The sequence below is a fragment of the Megalobrama amblycephala genome, linkage group LG13, assembly GCF_018812025.1.
Source record: "Megalobrama amblycephala isolate DHTTF-2021 linkage group LG13, ASM1881202v1, whole genome shotgun sequence".
Taxonomy (NCBI): domain Eukaryota; kingdom Metazoa; phylum Chordata; class Actinopteri; order Cypriniformes; family Xenocyprididae; genus Megalobrama; species Megalobrama amblycephala.
The window spans coordinates 2,734,743-2,751,519 of NC_063056.1; the positions used below are offsets into that span (position 1 = coordinate 2,734,743).

At 34.1% G+C, this 16,777-nt stretch overlaps 1 protein-coding gene across 2 annotated transcripts; it reads left to right on the forward strand.

The window, feature by feature from the left end:
• The first annotated feature begins 378 nt into the window (after nt 1–378).
• On the forward strand, nt 379–16,020 carry LOC125243507 (cytochrome b5 reductase 4). Of its 2 annotated transcripts, none has more exons than XM_048153226.1 (16): nt 379–797; nt 891–1,071; nt 2,090–2,190; nt 4,304–4,388; nt 4,609–4,644; nt 4,731–4,803; nt 5,091–5,148; nt 5,250–5,343; nt 5,414–5,446; nt 5,999–6,121; nt 8,408–8,548; nt 8,662–8,811; nt 9,536–9,686; nt 11,637–11,723; nt 12,061–12,222; nt 14,407–16,020. In XM_048153226.1, exons 3-16 carry the CDS (start codon nt 2,092–2,094, stop codon nt 14,459–14,461), a joined length of 1,347 nt encoding a protein of 448 aa, XP_048009183.1. In that variant the 5' UTR covers nt 379–797; nt 891–1,071; nt 2,090–2,091; the 3' UTR covers nt 14,462–16,020. The 2 variants fall into 2 exon arrangements, with proteins under 2 accessions (XP_048009183.1, XP_048009182.1); XM_048153225.1 differs by having other exon boundaries at nt 380–797; nt 918–1,071.
• The last annotated feature ends 757 nt before the right edge of the window (nt 16,021–16,777 follow it).

Sequence of the window (16,777 nt, forward strand, 5' to 3'; positions counted from 1 at the left end):
TTTCATTTATAGGGTTTAGACACAAAACGAAAGAGAGAAGAACAGTAAGTGAAGTAAAAATACATAAATACATGTAAAAACAAAACAAGAAAATATATGCACAGGCTCGAAAGAATAAATAATATTCTTCTAAACATAAGAACCATATGAATCAAGATCATCACGTGTGGTATTATAAAAAAAAAAGAAAAAACATATATATTTATCAAATAAGTCCAGCAAAATCCTAGATTTTTATTTATTTATTTATATTTATTTTTTATTTTTTTGACAGGGTTTTTAAATAGCCTATTGTACCAAATAAAGACTTTTAAAGACTGCAAACGATGGCGTATTAGTCTTTTATTATGAAATCTGCATTTCATAATAGAGGAAGACAGTGACGTCACATTCTCGCGACAGTTTCTGAGCAGTAGGAAAGAGCTGCTGTAGGAGCTGTTGTGACAGCAGTGTCATCGCTACTGTTTATTGCATATCTCTCATGTTTATGAGTGTTTCAGAGCAGCTGAACTGGGTCATGTTGTCATGCTGGATAGGTAAAAAAAAATGAAGCCACTTGCCAAAATGAGGAAGTCGCGTCTCGCAGCACTTCCTCACAAGTGAACTCCCACGATCAGCGGCATCAGTGTGTCTCTGCCAGTTTCTTATTTATTAGTGATATCCAGTGTGTTGGGACAGGTTTTGTCAGGAACTGGCGTTGTTTTAAAGCATCAGTGATGCTGAACGTGCCGTCGCAGTCTTTCCCGGCAGCTGGATCCCAGCAGAGAGTCGCTCCAGCCGGACAGTCCAGGAACAAGGTGAAACTTCATTGATATGCTGATTTAAGGGGTGGTTTCAATGCGTAGAGAGATATTTATTTCTATTTAACATTCGTGCATGTCTAAATCCAGCTGTGTGGATGTGTGTAACGCGCACAGGTGGCGCTGAAGCCCGGTCACAGTCTGCTGGACTGGATCCGACTGACCAAGAGTGGACGCGATCTGACTGGCCTGAGAGGAAGACTGATCGAGGTGACCGAAGAGGAGCTGAAGAAACACAACACCAGAAATGACTGCTGGACGTGCATTAGAGGTACAACCTCAAATCATTTAAAGGGATAGTTCACCCAGAAATGAAAATGTGATCTTTATCTGCTTACCCCCAGCGCATCCAAGATGTAGGTGACTTTGTTTCTTCAGTAGAACACAAATGATGATTTTTAACTGCAACCGTTGCCGTCTGTCAGTCTATAATGGGTGTCAATGGGAACTTCGTCTATAAGAGTAAAAAAAAAAACATGCACAGACAAATCCAAATTAAACCCTGCAGCTCGTGACGACACATTGATGTCCTAAGACACGAAACGATCGGTTTGTGTGAGAAACCGAACAGTATTTATATCATTTTTTACCTCTAAAACACCACTATGTCCAACTGCGTTCAGCACTCGGTTAGTGAGGTCTAAACGTGCTCTGACAACGGCAGTGATTGAAGTATAAGCGCGAGACATCACTTCCCTCATCAGAACGCGTTTTCTGACTTCACTAACCGGATTTGAGCAACAAATGATGATTTTTATCCCGTATAAAGTATATTAAACTTATAATGCATGTCAATTTCTCGCACAAACCAATCGTTTTCTTGTCTTAGGACATCAATGTGTCGTCACGAGCCACAGGGTTTCATTTGGATTTGTCTGTGCATGTTTTATTTTACTCCCTTTGACATGCATTATACGGCTGACAGATGGCAACGTCTGGAGTTAAAAATCATCATTTGTGTTCTAGTGAAGAAACAAAGTCACCTACATCTTGGATGCGCTGGGGGTAAGCAGATAAACATCACATTTTCAGTTTTGGGTGAACTATCCCTTTAAATGATAATAATCGTTTCTTGAGCATCAAATCATCATGATTTCTGAAGGATCATGTGACACTGAAGACTGGAGTAATCACTGAATGATCACAGGAATAAATTATATTATAATAAAACAGAAAACGGCACATGTATCTTTTGTTGTTTTTACAGTCTTACAGAAAAGTACTCTACTTTTGTAAATGTAATATTTTGATTTTATGTTAAAGTCACCATGTTTGTGTGTTTTTTGTAGGTATGGTCTATAACGTGAGTGCCTACATGGATTTCCATCCCGGTGGAGAGGCGGAGTTAATGAGGGCTGCTGGGATTGACAGCACGGACCTGTTTGACCAGGTGAAATGCTGCATAACCAGAACTTGAATGGTGTTTTCAGAAAATAGTCCATGTTGTTTTGATCTCAAACGCAGTAATAAAGCACTTTCAAATCATTTGTAAACTGTTTATAGTTAATTCATAGTTTATAAACTGTAGCCTCTACATTGTTAATATATTAATTGGCTATTTACGAATAGTGAGTTCTTCATTCATTCTCACTGTAATTTACTAAAGATCATTGTTTAATTAGCTCATATGTAAAGAGTCAGTATGTTTGTATTACATACCAATATCTACATAAGAGGTCAGTCTTATTTCATGAAAACTTTAAAAAGTTATTCAATGAATAGTAATGAGGTGAAAAGAAATGTTTATGTATAAAGCAAATTTATGCTTAATGTACTGGTTAACAATTTACGAAACTATTAATATCTAAGGTTTTCTTTTAACACTTTAGTATAGGGAACACGTATAAACTATTAAAGGAATAGTCCACTTTCAAATTAAAATTTCCAGATAATTACCCTCATGTCATCCAAGATGTTCATGTCCTTCTTTCTTCAGTTGAAAAGAAATGAAGGTTTTTGATGAAAACATTCCAGGATTATTCTCCATATAGTGGACTTCACTGGCCTCCAAACGGTTGAAGGTCAAAATTACAGTTTCAGTGCAGCTTCAAAGAGCTTTAAACGATACCAGACGAGGAATAAGAGTCTTATCTAGAGAATTGTATATGCTTTATATAAACACAAATGATCGCCTTCCAAGTGCTTCCGCCAAAACCGCCTTACAGCTTACGCTGAATGTCCTACACCTTCCCTATTTTATTTAGGGAAAAAATGGAACTGGGGCTGCGTTCATCCCGTAAGTAGAATAGGGAAGGTGTAGGACATTCAGCGTAAGCTTTTTGAAGAATACGGAAGGCGGTTTTGGCGGAAGCACTTGGAAGGCTATCATTTGTGTTTATATAAAGCATATACATTTCTCTAGATAAGACTCTTATTCCTCATCTGGTATCGTTTAAAGCCCTTTGAAGCTGCACTGAATCTGACATTTGGACCTTCAACCGTTTTCTGTTAAAAAAAAATTTTAAGTGCAAAAAGACACGAAAGAGAGCTCAATGCAGTACTTGTCAGGGATTGACACACCCTTCATTGAGGTACTATTATAGTTTTTGTTTAAAATTTTGATTAGATTAGATTTTAAGTTTTTCTTCTTTCATTTGCTTTCATCTTTCAGTTTTTACTTTTAAACGTCTATATAGTTTTTTTTTTTAGTTATTTTAGTACATCAGGTTAAGCTAAAGCTTGGAAACTATTATTTCAGTTAACGTTCATTTCAAGTAATGAAGATTTTTATTGTTTTAGGTTTAGTTAACTATAATAACCCTTATACTTGTAAAATATATTGAATCATTTGTCAAATAATGTTCTTAGATACAGTAGGTTACTATGAATTAGACAGAAATTAAATTAAATACAGTTTATTGTGTAAACGAAACAATAATGAACTGGAAAATGTCTGCAGTCAGCACTGTAGCAGTAGCAGGCTGCTCATTTAAGTTCAGATGAGGGAGATAAAATATGCATTCTTACAACTGTCTAAAACATATTACCATATAAACATCGTGTAGTAAACATTGTCATAATTCATCAACATTAGCTTATAAGCAATTGCTTGGCATAAATGTGCACTATTTATTAATTGTGAAGCAGTCTGAAGTGCTGTAGAGGGCGCAACAGCGCCGCGTTTCCCGCGGTTAGATCAGCACGTTACACTTCAAATGTGCCCATCTTCCACACAGGACAGCAGTCCTGACTGGATATCTTCCCAAATCATCCCTCTCTATCATTTAGTCTCGTTTTTATTCATTGACGAAAATTAGAGTAGATTTTAGTCATAGTTTTAGTCATTCAAAGCGCATTTTTATTTAGTCATCGTCTCGTTTTCGTCCATGAAAAAATGTTGACGACAAATTATTCATCAATTAAATTAACACTGCATTGCACCTTTAATGTATTAACAAGACTGCAATTTATAAACTACGAATCGAATTAAAACTAATAGTTGGTGAATGATTTACAAGTGCTTTATACTTCTTCTAAAGTGTCACCATTTTTGTCCACCCCAGGTCCACCGGTGGGTGAATTATGAGTCCATGCTGAAGGAGTGTCTGGTGGGACGGATGGCAGTGAAGCCCAGTCCTGCTCTTCAAGGTTCTGTCAGCACTTTTGACAGTATATTTTTGTGGAAACATAATTATTTTCATACTAACATGTTGTCTCGTGAGCTGGAAATGAAAAAAAATCAGTACTTTCTGGGCTGAAATATTTTTTTCTGCACTAATTAAAAGATGTTATTTGATTTAACCTGAAATATTCCTTTAAATTCAGAACATCAAATAAGCTTTTTATGGTTGTTCTTTGGTTATTACAGCTCAGACAGAGAAGACGGAGAGCACTCATTTGAACGGTATGACAGCAAAGCCATAGTTCAACTATGTGGATTTCTAGTTATAATATTTCTAGTAATTGTGTGTATGTTACTCTTCACACCAGGATTGTCTGCTCCTCCACCCTTAAGACTGGAGCCTTTATCTGCTCCTCCCCCTGCCAAAGATCATCGCCCACGGTGTGTTTGACTTTTGTGATATCACTATTATAAGAACAATAATCCTGAGTGACTCATTCATTGATGCATTAACAGCTGGTCTGTGTGTGTTTTATTCCAACTTCTTCTCATGTTATTCAGCATTCAGTTGTGGTTGTGGTCTAATGAGTAATGTTGAGGATATGTGTTTGAGTTTATTGTGCTGTCAGTCTTACAGCACTCTAAAAATATTAGTATTTTATTAAAATAAAATTATGTTAAAAAATATTAAAGCTGAAACTACTGTGCATTTTGTTTTTCATCTTTAGGTATGACTGGTTCCAGACAGATGGCACTGTCAATATTGTTGTTTACACCAAGCGAAAGGTTGGTGCCAACAGATTTTCTAAAGTGCAGTGATAATGTGGCTGTCTTCCCTCATATGTAAAAGAAGAAAGTCAAAGACTTTGTTGTTTTCCCCTCGCCAGATTCCCAGCTCCGGCTGTGCAGTGGTGGATCTACAGGGCGATGCTCTTCGGGTGGAGATGTTCTTGGGGAAGATGTCGTACCTTCTCTACTGGCGTGAGTCTTTCACCTGCAGCCACACAGACATGAGTTGATTATCGAGTCGATAACACTGTTTCTTTTTCAGGCCTGTCCGGTGAAGTTCAAGGACGTGTTGATGGTGAGTAGTGTGTTAAATTACAGTAGACATGCTTTTTTGTGTTGAATCTAGAACTATATTGAAAATTATCTGTACAAAAAACTCCACTATGGCGGTATTAGCATTGTCAAAAGTACAAACTTTTCAGTACCAAGTCGATATTGAAATTTAAAAAATGTGACGATTCCAGCATTTCCTCACTAGCATTTTGAGCGCTGTTGATATGTGTCTGTGATTGGCTACAATGATCAACGCTTCAAAAACATGTTGTAAATAGACATCAGACGTATCCGCTTTCTCTGTGAAGAGCATCTATTTACAACATGTTTTTGAAGCGGTGATCATTGTAGCCAATCACAGACATATCTGCTGAGTGCGTTGGTACTTTTGACAACACTATTGATGGAATCAGATTATATAATGTATATACTTCAGATATATCACATAGTACTTTACTATTGACATAGCCCCAAAGGTAAGCAAAGGAAAAAATAACATTTTAATGCTTATTTTGAATGATCAATATTTTTTCTCATTCTAAATAAGTGTCTCTATATCTCTCTCTGCTTATAGTCCAGACGGCCCACTCTGTAGGAAAAGTTCAGGTGTGTCTGCGCAAATCTGCTAAAGACAAGTGGACACAAGTGGGGCAACCACTAGAACTCCATGACACGTTTACTCAGTGTAAAGATCGTGGTGAGTAACAAACCTGTGAACTTAATTGTCAGACAAAGGTCTAAATCAAGTTTGTAAAGATAAAGGTGTAGAGGAACACATTCGAGATATTACATTGTTTTGTGACATAACATGAACTAAAGGGGTACCACAAGGCTCGGTGTTGGGCCCCTTATTATTTGTTTTTTATATTATTAATTTATGAGATGGTGTTAATGCAAATCCTCATTTTTATGTTGATTGTATTACTGCTGTGCTTCTACATAAACAGTTTTCTTGTAGCTTTTAAAATAATACAAATTTAAATGAGTTCTAAATACAAAGAAATAATGATTTTTACCATTTAAGGTGCACTGGAAAAAGTAATACGCTCTATCTACTCCATACAATTTTGGCCAACAGATTACAAGCAATATTATTAATTAAATTCAACAAATAGAATTGAGTTAGAATTAATCAAATTTGTTCCTAAAATGTCAACCATTTAAAACGAGTAAAATTTAAGTAAAATTCAAACAAAAATATCTGAATAACAGACAGACGTCAAAGATGAATTAAGAACTCTTCCTTTTTTATTGCCAACATTGAAGACACCTGATGATAACAAGCAGAATTTCATTTAGTTGGGCAGTTTGACGCTTTGTTTTTTATGTCAGTTTGTGTTTTTTGTAATGTTGTTTGCTAATTTAAATGGTTGACTTTTAAGGAATTAATTGGATTAATTCTAACTCAATTCGTATATGTTGAATTTAATTAATAATATTGCTTGTAATCTGTTGCCACAGTTTAATTGAGTAGATAGAGCATATTATTTTTTACAGTGTGTTCATATTCAAACAAATATTCCTGACTACTTTAAATATGAACGTTTATTATGTGCATCAGTGCTTAAAGTAAGGACTAAGTTTGGTAAGAAATTGTTTGTCTCTGCTCATTCTGCTGCCCGTTAACCCGTTAAACAGTTCTAAGACAGAGTAAAAGACTATTTAAACAGATATTTTGGCTGATGTCAATATTTTAATATAAAGTTAAATAGTATATTTGCCTGTTTACCCAATTTCCTCCTCATTTCACATTTCTTTCTGTTTTATGTGAAATTTCGGTAACACTTTCTATGAAGACCATGCTTATAATGAATTATAGCTCCATTTATACTTATTTATAAGCAAGTATTACTATTTTATAAACATATTTATAAAGACTTATCAAGACCTATATCGCATTATAAGAACAGTTATAGTTATGTTATATTATTTATCTAATTAAATTATAAGTCACGCATTTGCTTTTTCAATGCTCATGCTCATAGTCCATTATACACTGATTTATAAGTACTAATAATCAGTCGTATGGTTCCATGAATGTAGATGCAACCTGCATTGCTACAATGTTAATTTATTATAGTTACAATGACTTTTTATTCACATTCATTTTGTCAAATTAGTGAATATATTGTTATATTATATACAATATAACATGTTGTGTTCTTATAAATACTTAATGTGAGTAATAATAGTTACTAATGCATCATTGATGGCTTTAAGTGAAGTGAAAACACAGGATGCAATTTTCCTAAATCAAATGTTAACAAAACATGAAGATGTGCTCATTATACATTTTAAGTTGTTTACTTGTAAATGCAACTAATGAACAATAATTCCAATAATAAAATAAAATAAAAATGCATAAATCATTACAACAAAAAAAGTCTTTTTTAATGTTACATACTTGCAAAACACTGCAACAATATTTTTAAAGTATAATTCCAAAGAGCTATAATCAATACCATGCATATGGCTGAGGAGATAAAGATTTTAACAAATTAAAATTAAAACATTCATGACCTCTAATGCAAACATTAGCCATTAAAGACATAATAACTAATTGGTATAGCAGACAAATGTCTCTGGCACTACTTTATATATGATCATTTATAAATCAGTGTATAATGGATTATGAATATGCACACTGAAAAAGGAAATGCATGGCTTATAAAGTAATTATAAAAATAATATAAATGTATCTGTAACTGTTCTTATAATGCAGTATAGGTCTTAATGAATCTTTATAAATATATTTATAGAGTAGTAATACTTACTTATTAATAAGTATAAACGGGCCTATAAATCATTATAAGCATGGTCCTCATATAAGTGTTACCGAAATTTCTTTATTGTCATAATATACTGCAAGGTCTCTCTCTCTCTCTCTCTCTCTCAAAAAATAAAAAAATCAAAGAAATAACTTGGTAAAACATAAAAAGATTAATAATAACTGTAATGTTTAATAACATTTGTTTCATCACAGGGCTCTTCTACAGGGAATGCGTGTTGGTTTCAAAAACAGAAGTCACACATGACACGCAGGTCTTGCGTTTACAGCTTCCTCCAGGGTCACGTATGCAAGTTCCTGTGGGGAGACACGTCTACCTCAAAACGTCTGTCCAGGGTAACATGTCTCTTTGTCGCACATCACATGCTCTTCTAATCTACAGTAATGGAATGGAAGGTGACCTGTTTATGGAGTGTTCAGCAGGCTGGATTTGTGTGTTGGTCGAGCAGGTACGGATGTTGTGAAACCCTACACACCAGTGGATCAGACGCTGATACCTCCTGCACAATCCAGTGCTGAAATGGGTTTGCACATTCATCTCATGATAAAGATCTATCCTGATGGAGTGTTGACCTCACACCTCGCCAACCTTCCTATTGGTTAGTAACTTCTCGTATCTTCTCATAACCTTTTTTATTTATTTATTTGAACAGTATTATGTGCTTTTGTATCAGGGCTTTTAACAAGATATTTAACAAGTGTTTAGGGAAATTACACTGTTGTCCATAAATCTGAGAGACCTATAAAATCTCAACAAAAAAAAATTACACATAGGAGTTGTATGATTTTTTTTTCCAAATTTCAGTTCACTTTAATTCTTTACTTCCTACCCAAAGAATTGAATTTGAATTAAAAACTCTCTCAATTCAGTTCTAAACCGTGAACAACCCTGTTTTTCACATACGGAAAAATAAATAGTGCATTAGTTTTATTTTAACATATACTGACAATTTCACTTCCGGTGACTTTTTTTGTGATATACAATGATATTGAATGTATATTGTAATATCATAGAAATTGATTTGTCACAGGTTTAATAAGTAAATTGAATTTGATTATTCTGTCCATTAGAAGAAATCACTTCTAATAATTGTATGTACCAGATCATTTGCACCTGATATCGAACTTCCCTACAATTTCTCTGAAACATATATTTATTGGACTGTGGTGGTTGAAATCTATTGAAGAGATGGTTTGATTCAGCTCACACTTTTATTACATTTTATTTTATTACATTTTAACCTGTTTGAATATAGCCATAAAAGCTGGAATCAAATCACAAACAAACCTTTCTAACTCATGTCATATTTTGGTCTGTTCCAGGAGCCAGTCTGTCAGTAGGCGGTCCTGAGGGCTCCTTCACTATGCGTGTCCTGCGTGATGTCACTCATCTGTACATGTTAGCAGCCGGCACCGGATTCACACCCATGGCTCGTCTCATACGGCTGGCCCTGCAGGACCTCACATTACTCAGGTCTGCCCCATACAAATCTAGAAAAACACTATAAAGAGAGTATTTGGTTACTTAAGTCAGTTGCAATCTGCAGTTTCTGCAATGACTTTAGCGTGTATCAAGGTGATTTTTAGTAGATGTATGTATAAAGTCAGTTAGTTCACAGAGTTGTCCTAGCAAAGCCACCATAGGCGTAGTTCATCACATTAAAGGGTTAGTTCACCCAAAAATGAAAATGATGTCATTAATGACTCACCCTCATGTCGTTCCAAACCCGTAAGACCTCCGTTCATCTTCAGAACACAGTTTAAGATATTTTAGATTTAGTCCGAGAGCTTTCTGTCCCTGCATTGAAAATGTATGTACGGTAGACTGTCCATGTCCAGAAAGGTAATAAAAACATCATCAAAGTAGTCCATGTGACATCAGAGGGTTAGTTAGAAGTTTTTGAAGCATCGAAAATACATTTTGGTCCAAAAATAACAAAAACTTTATTCAGCATTGTCTACTCTCCCGGAATCCTTTCCATTGATTTGATTCCATTGAACTGATTCCATTGAGTTGATTCCATTGAGTTGATTCCATTGATTTGATTCCATTGAACTGATTCCATTGAGTTGATTCCATTGAGTTGATTCCATTGAGTTGATTCCATTGAGTTGATTCCATTGAGTTGATTCCATTGAATTGATTCCATTGAACTGATTCCATTGAATCCTTTCATCTGTCGGTGTTGGTAATGCACTTTTACGTCGCTGTGGTTGTTTTTGGCGATTAGGACATCCGCGACATGCACACTTACGCACCATTTTAAAAAATATAGCAATACCAAAATACGAACAATGTAGAACAGCTTGAATACAGCGTGCGTCTCCCTCAGACTGTAAACGAAGCTCTGGCGCACCAGATAACACGTCTTCTTACATCAGCAGCATCACTGCGGAGTCGTGAACCACACTTCAGAGCAGAAGGGGGCGGTAATGCACCAATAAGCTGGATGCCAACCGCCATAAAACAGGAAAGAAGAAGATGTGGAGTCGTGAACGCGGATTGACAACAGACCCGGAAGAGAATACAATGCTGAATAAAGTCGTAGTTTTTGTTATTTTTGGACCAAAATGTATTTTTGATGCTTCAAAAACTTGTAACTAACCCACTGATGTCACATGGACTACTTTGATGATGTTTTTATTACCTTTCTGGACATGGACAGTATACCGTACAAACACTTTCAATGGAGGGACAGAAAGCTCTCGCACTAAATCTAAAATATCTTAAACTGTGTTCGGAAGATGAACGGAGGTCTTACGGGTTTGGAACGACATGAGGGTGAGTCATTAATGACATCATTTTCATTTTTGGGTGAACTAACCCTTTAAAGGGTTAGTTTAGACGGCCCACTTGGTAGAAAAAGTTCAGGTGTGTCTGCACATCTGACAAGTGGATGCAAGTGGGGCAACCACTAAAACTCCATGACACGTTAACTTGGTGTAAAGATCGTGGTGATCGTGGTAACAAACCTGTGAACTCCATTGTCAGAAAAAGATCTAAATTATGTTTGTAAAGATAAAGTTATAGAGGAACACGTTTGAGATATTACATTGTTTTGTGACATAACATGAACTAAAGGGGTACCACAAGGCTCAGTGCTGGGCCCCTTATTATTTTAATTTTTATATGATTAATTTATGACAGTGTTAATGCGAATCCTCATTTTTATGTTGATGCGTTGCTGCTGTGTTCACAAATAGCTTTTGGAATTTTTACAAACCTTTAATTTAAATTACTTCTAAATACAAAGAAATAATGATTTTTACCATTTAAGGTGTTCATAATTGCCTGAAGTAACACACAATTTTAACTGATCCTACAGTTTAAATGTTTCCCTTAATTTAATCATCAACACTACACTTAACAAGTTTGTGTGTATTCAAGCAGGCATAATTTTTTTATGTTGGCATGTCTTTTCAGAAAAGCCAAGCTGATGTTCTTTAACCGTCAGGAGAGGGACATTCTGTGGTGCTCTCAGCTGGATGAACTTTGTACGAAAGAGGAAAGGTATAATTTATCATATTGCATAAAATATGACTGTTCTATCTGGAAAATCACATTTTTAACTACTCTGTGGGCTTATGAAGTGGCTCTAAATCAGTTAATTGCCTTTGTCAAGTCAAGCCACCTTTATTTATATAGCGCTTTATACATTACAGATTGTTTCGAAGCAGCTTCACATAAAAAAAGAGTTTTAATGTTGCAAAATTCCTCAGTTTTGAAATGACTATGGTTTCAGCTGTAAAGCAGCTCTGCAGAAGAAAATAATGTCATTATTCAGCTCAATTCAGATTCACTGTTGATTCAGACAGGCAGCGTCCTAACTGTCATGTATGTTTGTCAGGTTTGAGGTGGAGTATGTTCTGTCAGAGCCTGCAGACTCATGGAAAGGCAGAAGAGGGCGGATAGATGCTTGTATGCTGCAGAACTTCCTGGAGAGACCAGAAAACTCCAAGTGTTTAGTGTGTGTGTGCGGCCCAACTGGATTCACAGAGTTAGCAGTGCAGTGAGTCATTTGTTTAATGGTTTACACACACACAAACACACTTTTGATATATTAGAAGCTGTTTGAGTGAGTGCTTTATTTCATTTAACACACGTGCATTCATTTAAAAAAAAAGTTGTACAGGTCCTAGAGGACAAAAATGCCTGTCAAAAAAAAGGTCATAAAATATTATATATATATATTAATATTTTTGTCCACTTTTTGGTAGTCCTGATCATACGGAAGAGGATTAGGGCCAAGCAATAATAAAAAATAAATAAAACCATCTCGAGATTAAAGTTGTTAAATTTTGAGAAAAAAGTCGAAATAAAATGTTGAGAATAAACTCATTGAATTACGAGAAAAAACTTGTTAAATTTCAAGAAAAAATTCAAGATTAAATGTTGAGAATAAAGTCATTAAATTACGAGACAAAAGTCGTTAAATTACGAGAACAAATTTGTTAAATTATGAGAAAAATGTCGTTAAATTTCGAGAAAAAAGTCGAGATAAAATGTTGAGAATAAACTCATTAAATTATGAGAAAAAAGTTGTTAAATTATGAGAACAAATTCGTTAAATTATGAGAATAAACTCATTAAATTACGAGAAAAAACTCATTAAATTACGAGGAAAAAGTCGTTAAATTACGAGAAAAAAGTCGTTACATTTTGAGAAAAAAGTCGAGATAAAATGTTGAGAATAAACTCATTAAATATTGAGAATAAAGTCATTAAATTACGAGAAAAAAGTTGTTAAATTATGAGAACAAATTCGTTAAATTATGAGAAAAAAGTCAAGATAAAATGTTGAGAATAAACTCATTAAATATTGAGAATAAAGTCATTAAATTACGAGAAAAAAGTTGTTAAATTATGAGAACAAACTCATTAAATTACGAGAAAAATGCCGTTAAATTACGAGAAAAAAGTCGTTACATTTTGAGAAAAAAGTCGAGATAAAATGTTGAGAATAAACTCATTAAATATTGAGAATAAAGTCATTAAATTACAAGAAAAAAGTTGTTAAATTATGAGAACAAATTCGTTAAATTTTGAGAAAAAAGTCAAGATAAAATGTTGAGAATAAACTCATTAAATATTGAGAATAAAGTCATTAAATTACGAGAAAAAAAGTTGTTAAATTATGAGAATAAATTACGAGAAAAAAGTCGTTAAATTACGAATTTGTTCTCATAATTTAACAACTTTTTTTCTCGTAATTTAATGACTTTATTCTCAACATTTTATCTCAACCTTTTTCTCTAAATTTAACGAGTTTTTTCTTGTAATTTAACAAGTTTATTCTCAATTTTATTTCGACTTTTTTCTCGAAATTTAACAACTTTAATCTCGAGATGGTTTTATTTTTTTATTATTGCTTGGCCCTAATCCTCTTCCGTATGATCATAACTAGCAAAAAGTGTAATTAATTTTAAAGATTTTAACCCTTTAAATGCCACTTTGTTTACATAACGCTACAGTTGATGAAAAAAAAAAAAAATATTTTACATATACTATACGCTAAGCAGAATTTTTTGAGGTGATTCTTACAGTCTTGGACATGTCAATGATTAGCAGCAAGATTAACTTTGATGCATTATTAGTTTTTGTGCAGTGACGGTGTCAAAAAACACTACCACTACACTACTATAACTACAACTCACACACGCACACTTGTCAGTACATGCATACAAAACACACTCTGACATCCGTACCTACACATCCACACATTTATAGGTGCATCATTTATTCAATTGGCCTAAAATGCCCTATAATACAGCAGAAGCAGAAAACAAAAAAGTGAGTATTTGCTCCGTAGGCCAAACCTGAGAAATGGCGCCATCTGGTAGAAAATCATAAAAATTTCTGTTTTGAAGCCTTGCCAACAGAATGAAAGCCTATGAACAAAAAATGCATGCTATTTTGCCCTTTAAGGTCCTGAGTGTAAGTATTTGTGTGTGCCTAGTGTAAAATAGATTTATAAAAGGAAATGAAGATTAAATAAATAAAGTTCCAATACAAATACACACTTTTGGCAAAATCTACGCTGTTTGCATTAACATGAAAATCATTAAAAATACCAAAAATGAAAAAGACAAAAATGCCTCTAAGGACACATAAGGGTTCATTTATGCTTTATAAAGGTTTATTTACTGTTTGGTTAATGAAATGCTTGTTTTTCTCCTGGCATCCTCTCTCACAGATTGGTCAGACAGCTGGACTTCAGTGAAGAAGAAATTCACATTTTTCAGGGCTGATTGAGACATTGGAGTGTAACATGGATTTCTTACATACCGTACACACACTTGCAGACTACTTCTATGCATATAAAATGCACTTTCCAGTTATAATGAAACTGCAACAACCTTTCTACTACATTGTCTTTTCATTTATGGAAATCCAGTGTACAATCAAACACGTGCACTTCTAGATTCTCGTGTAACACAGAGAACACCACGGAAACACTTGCTTTCTAACATTTCTACTAGAAGATTTTCATACTGCCTTCTGTCACCAAACCGTTCAAATACCAGGCCGTTTAAGACAGCGGCCTTAAGCAGAATAATTCTTTTAGTTTTGTTCTTACACTGAAATAGAGGATCAATTGTGTTGTCTGAAGCTGGATGTTTTCAGACATATTTGACCATTCACAGGGACATGGGAGGTTTAGTTGACACGGTCAATGTGTACTTAATGAAAACTTAATGAAAGAAGCAATCCACGGAGCCAGTGTTGTTGCTGTGTCTCCATATAGCAAATTGAAATCAGTAAATCAAGATGCAATACATGGGTCATTTTACTCTTCTCATTTTACAATGAGAAGAGTAGTTAAAGCTGTTTGGCTGCCAAATGAATAAAGATTCTTCATAACACTGTACTTAAAGCCTTGATGTATAATGCATTATAAAGGTATTCATAATGTACATTATAATGCATTATATCTTTTCATAAATAATTGTAACCAAAGTTAAAATGCATTATAATATTTCCAGATTCCTTGTTACAGCTGAAATTGGTTGTTTGTCATGTTTTAATGCAATAACTTTCTAAAGGTGAATAGATAAGCGTTATAATAATGTATCATAACTGGTTACAATTATTCATGAGATCATACAATGCATTATAAGGTTCATATGTAATGCAATAAACATACTTTTATAATGCATTATATATAAAGGTTTCAATGTAAAGTGTTACCAGTTTCTTTTATCTCAGAGTATGTGCAGATAATGTTTTAATATGTTAAATAGAGTGCAATTTCCCTACACAAATGTAAACTCCTTAAATATGTTTTGTGCCTCTAGTGCTGTCGTGTCTCAGCTGAAATCTGGTGGTGTCCTATTTATTTGCACTGTAAACTCATATCACAGGTCTAATGTCATGAAAGTCAAATCATTTCATGCGATGAAAACTAATATAGCAAAGCACTTTCTGTCATATCTGCAGACCATGTTTTTTTTTTTTTTTTTTTTTTTAAGTATCTGATCATGCAATGTGTTTATTGTATGTTACTGAAGATAAGATGTGTTTGAATGCATTGCAGTCCAAATATTTATTTTTAGAAGAAAGCACTGAAATATGAAGGACTGTTTAAAACTGATAATAATTTGACTCATCAGTCATCTTTATACAAACAACTGATGGCTTCCAGCAGAAAGCTTTCACAGGATTTCCTCTTGATCAGTGCTCACATGCAAGGGGAGTATAGGATGTGGCATTAAACTGTCAGGAAGGTGAATACAGTGAATTAAATGGTTGAAAAAAAGTGTTTATTGTGTCTTGAGACTACTTGATTAAAATAAACACTCCATTAGAACGTTTTGTTGTTTAATGCTCATTCTGTATGTCTGCAGTCTTGTAGTCTGAAACAGATCTCCTCACCTGCAAGAAGACACTGACCATACAATACAGGGCAGTTTAATCAGTGAAATCATTAAAGAAAACTAAACACAACAGCTGGAGTTTTGGAACATTGACACATTTAAGGTAATTAATTAGCTAACAAAGATATGTTCTAAGAACATGTTTCTAATGTTCTAACATTCCGTTTTATCATTGTTCAAGCATTATGGGAACATTGCTTTTGAATTCTCTCTGAACATTCTGAAACAAGTAGTAAAATTGTTTGATGAACATCCAACTAAAACATTAAAAAACAAAACAAAAACAAAAAAACTCCATGAACGATGTATAAATATTGATTGTGCTAACGTTTTGAGAACATTATTAAAGACCACATAACTTAGAGCAAACATTCTATTAATGTTACTGAAAGAACCTTGCCAGAATGTTAGCTAAAGTTCTGAGAATGTCTTAATTTTTCTTGATGTCTTAAATCTTAATTTTATTCAGGCACATGCTTTGGCACAGATTGATTAATCCCCGACTCAGTACTGAGTAGGCCTAGTTTCTCTATGTGCAGAACAAATTGTCCTAAAAGAAAATCCTAATATTTAATTGGTAAATGACAATAAATGAAAACAACAACAAAATGTACTAATACAAGCTAACATTTTTCTATTTAACAAATGCAACAAAACTGTCATGTGTCTGTCTTTTTCACCTGAAAATAA

Coding starts and splice junctions, on each gene's coding strand:
- LOC125243507 (XM_048153225.1), top strand. CDS start 717: ATGCTGAACGTGCCGTCGCAGTCTTTCCCGGCAGCTGGATCCCAGCAG. Junction 5,149..5,249: donor TTGTTTACACCAAGCGAAAG/GTTGGTGCCAAC, acceptor TCCCCTCGCCAG/ATTCCCAGCTCCGGCTGTGC. Junction 6,122..8,407: donor TACTCAGTGTAAAGATCGTG/GTGAGTAACAAA, acceptor GTTTCATCACAG/GGCTCTTCTACAGGGAATGC.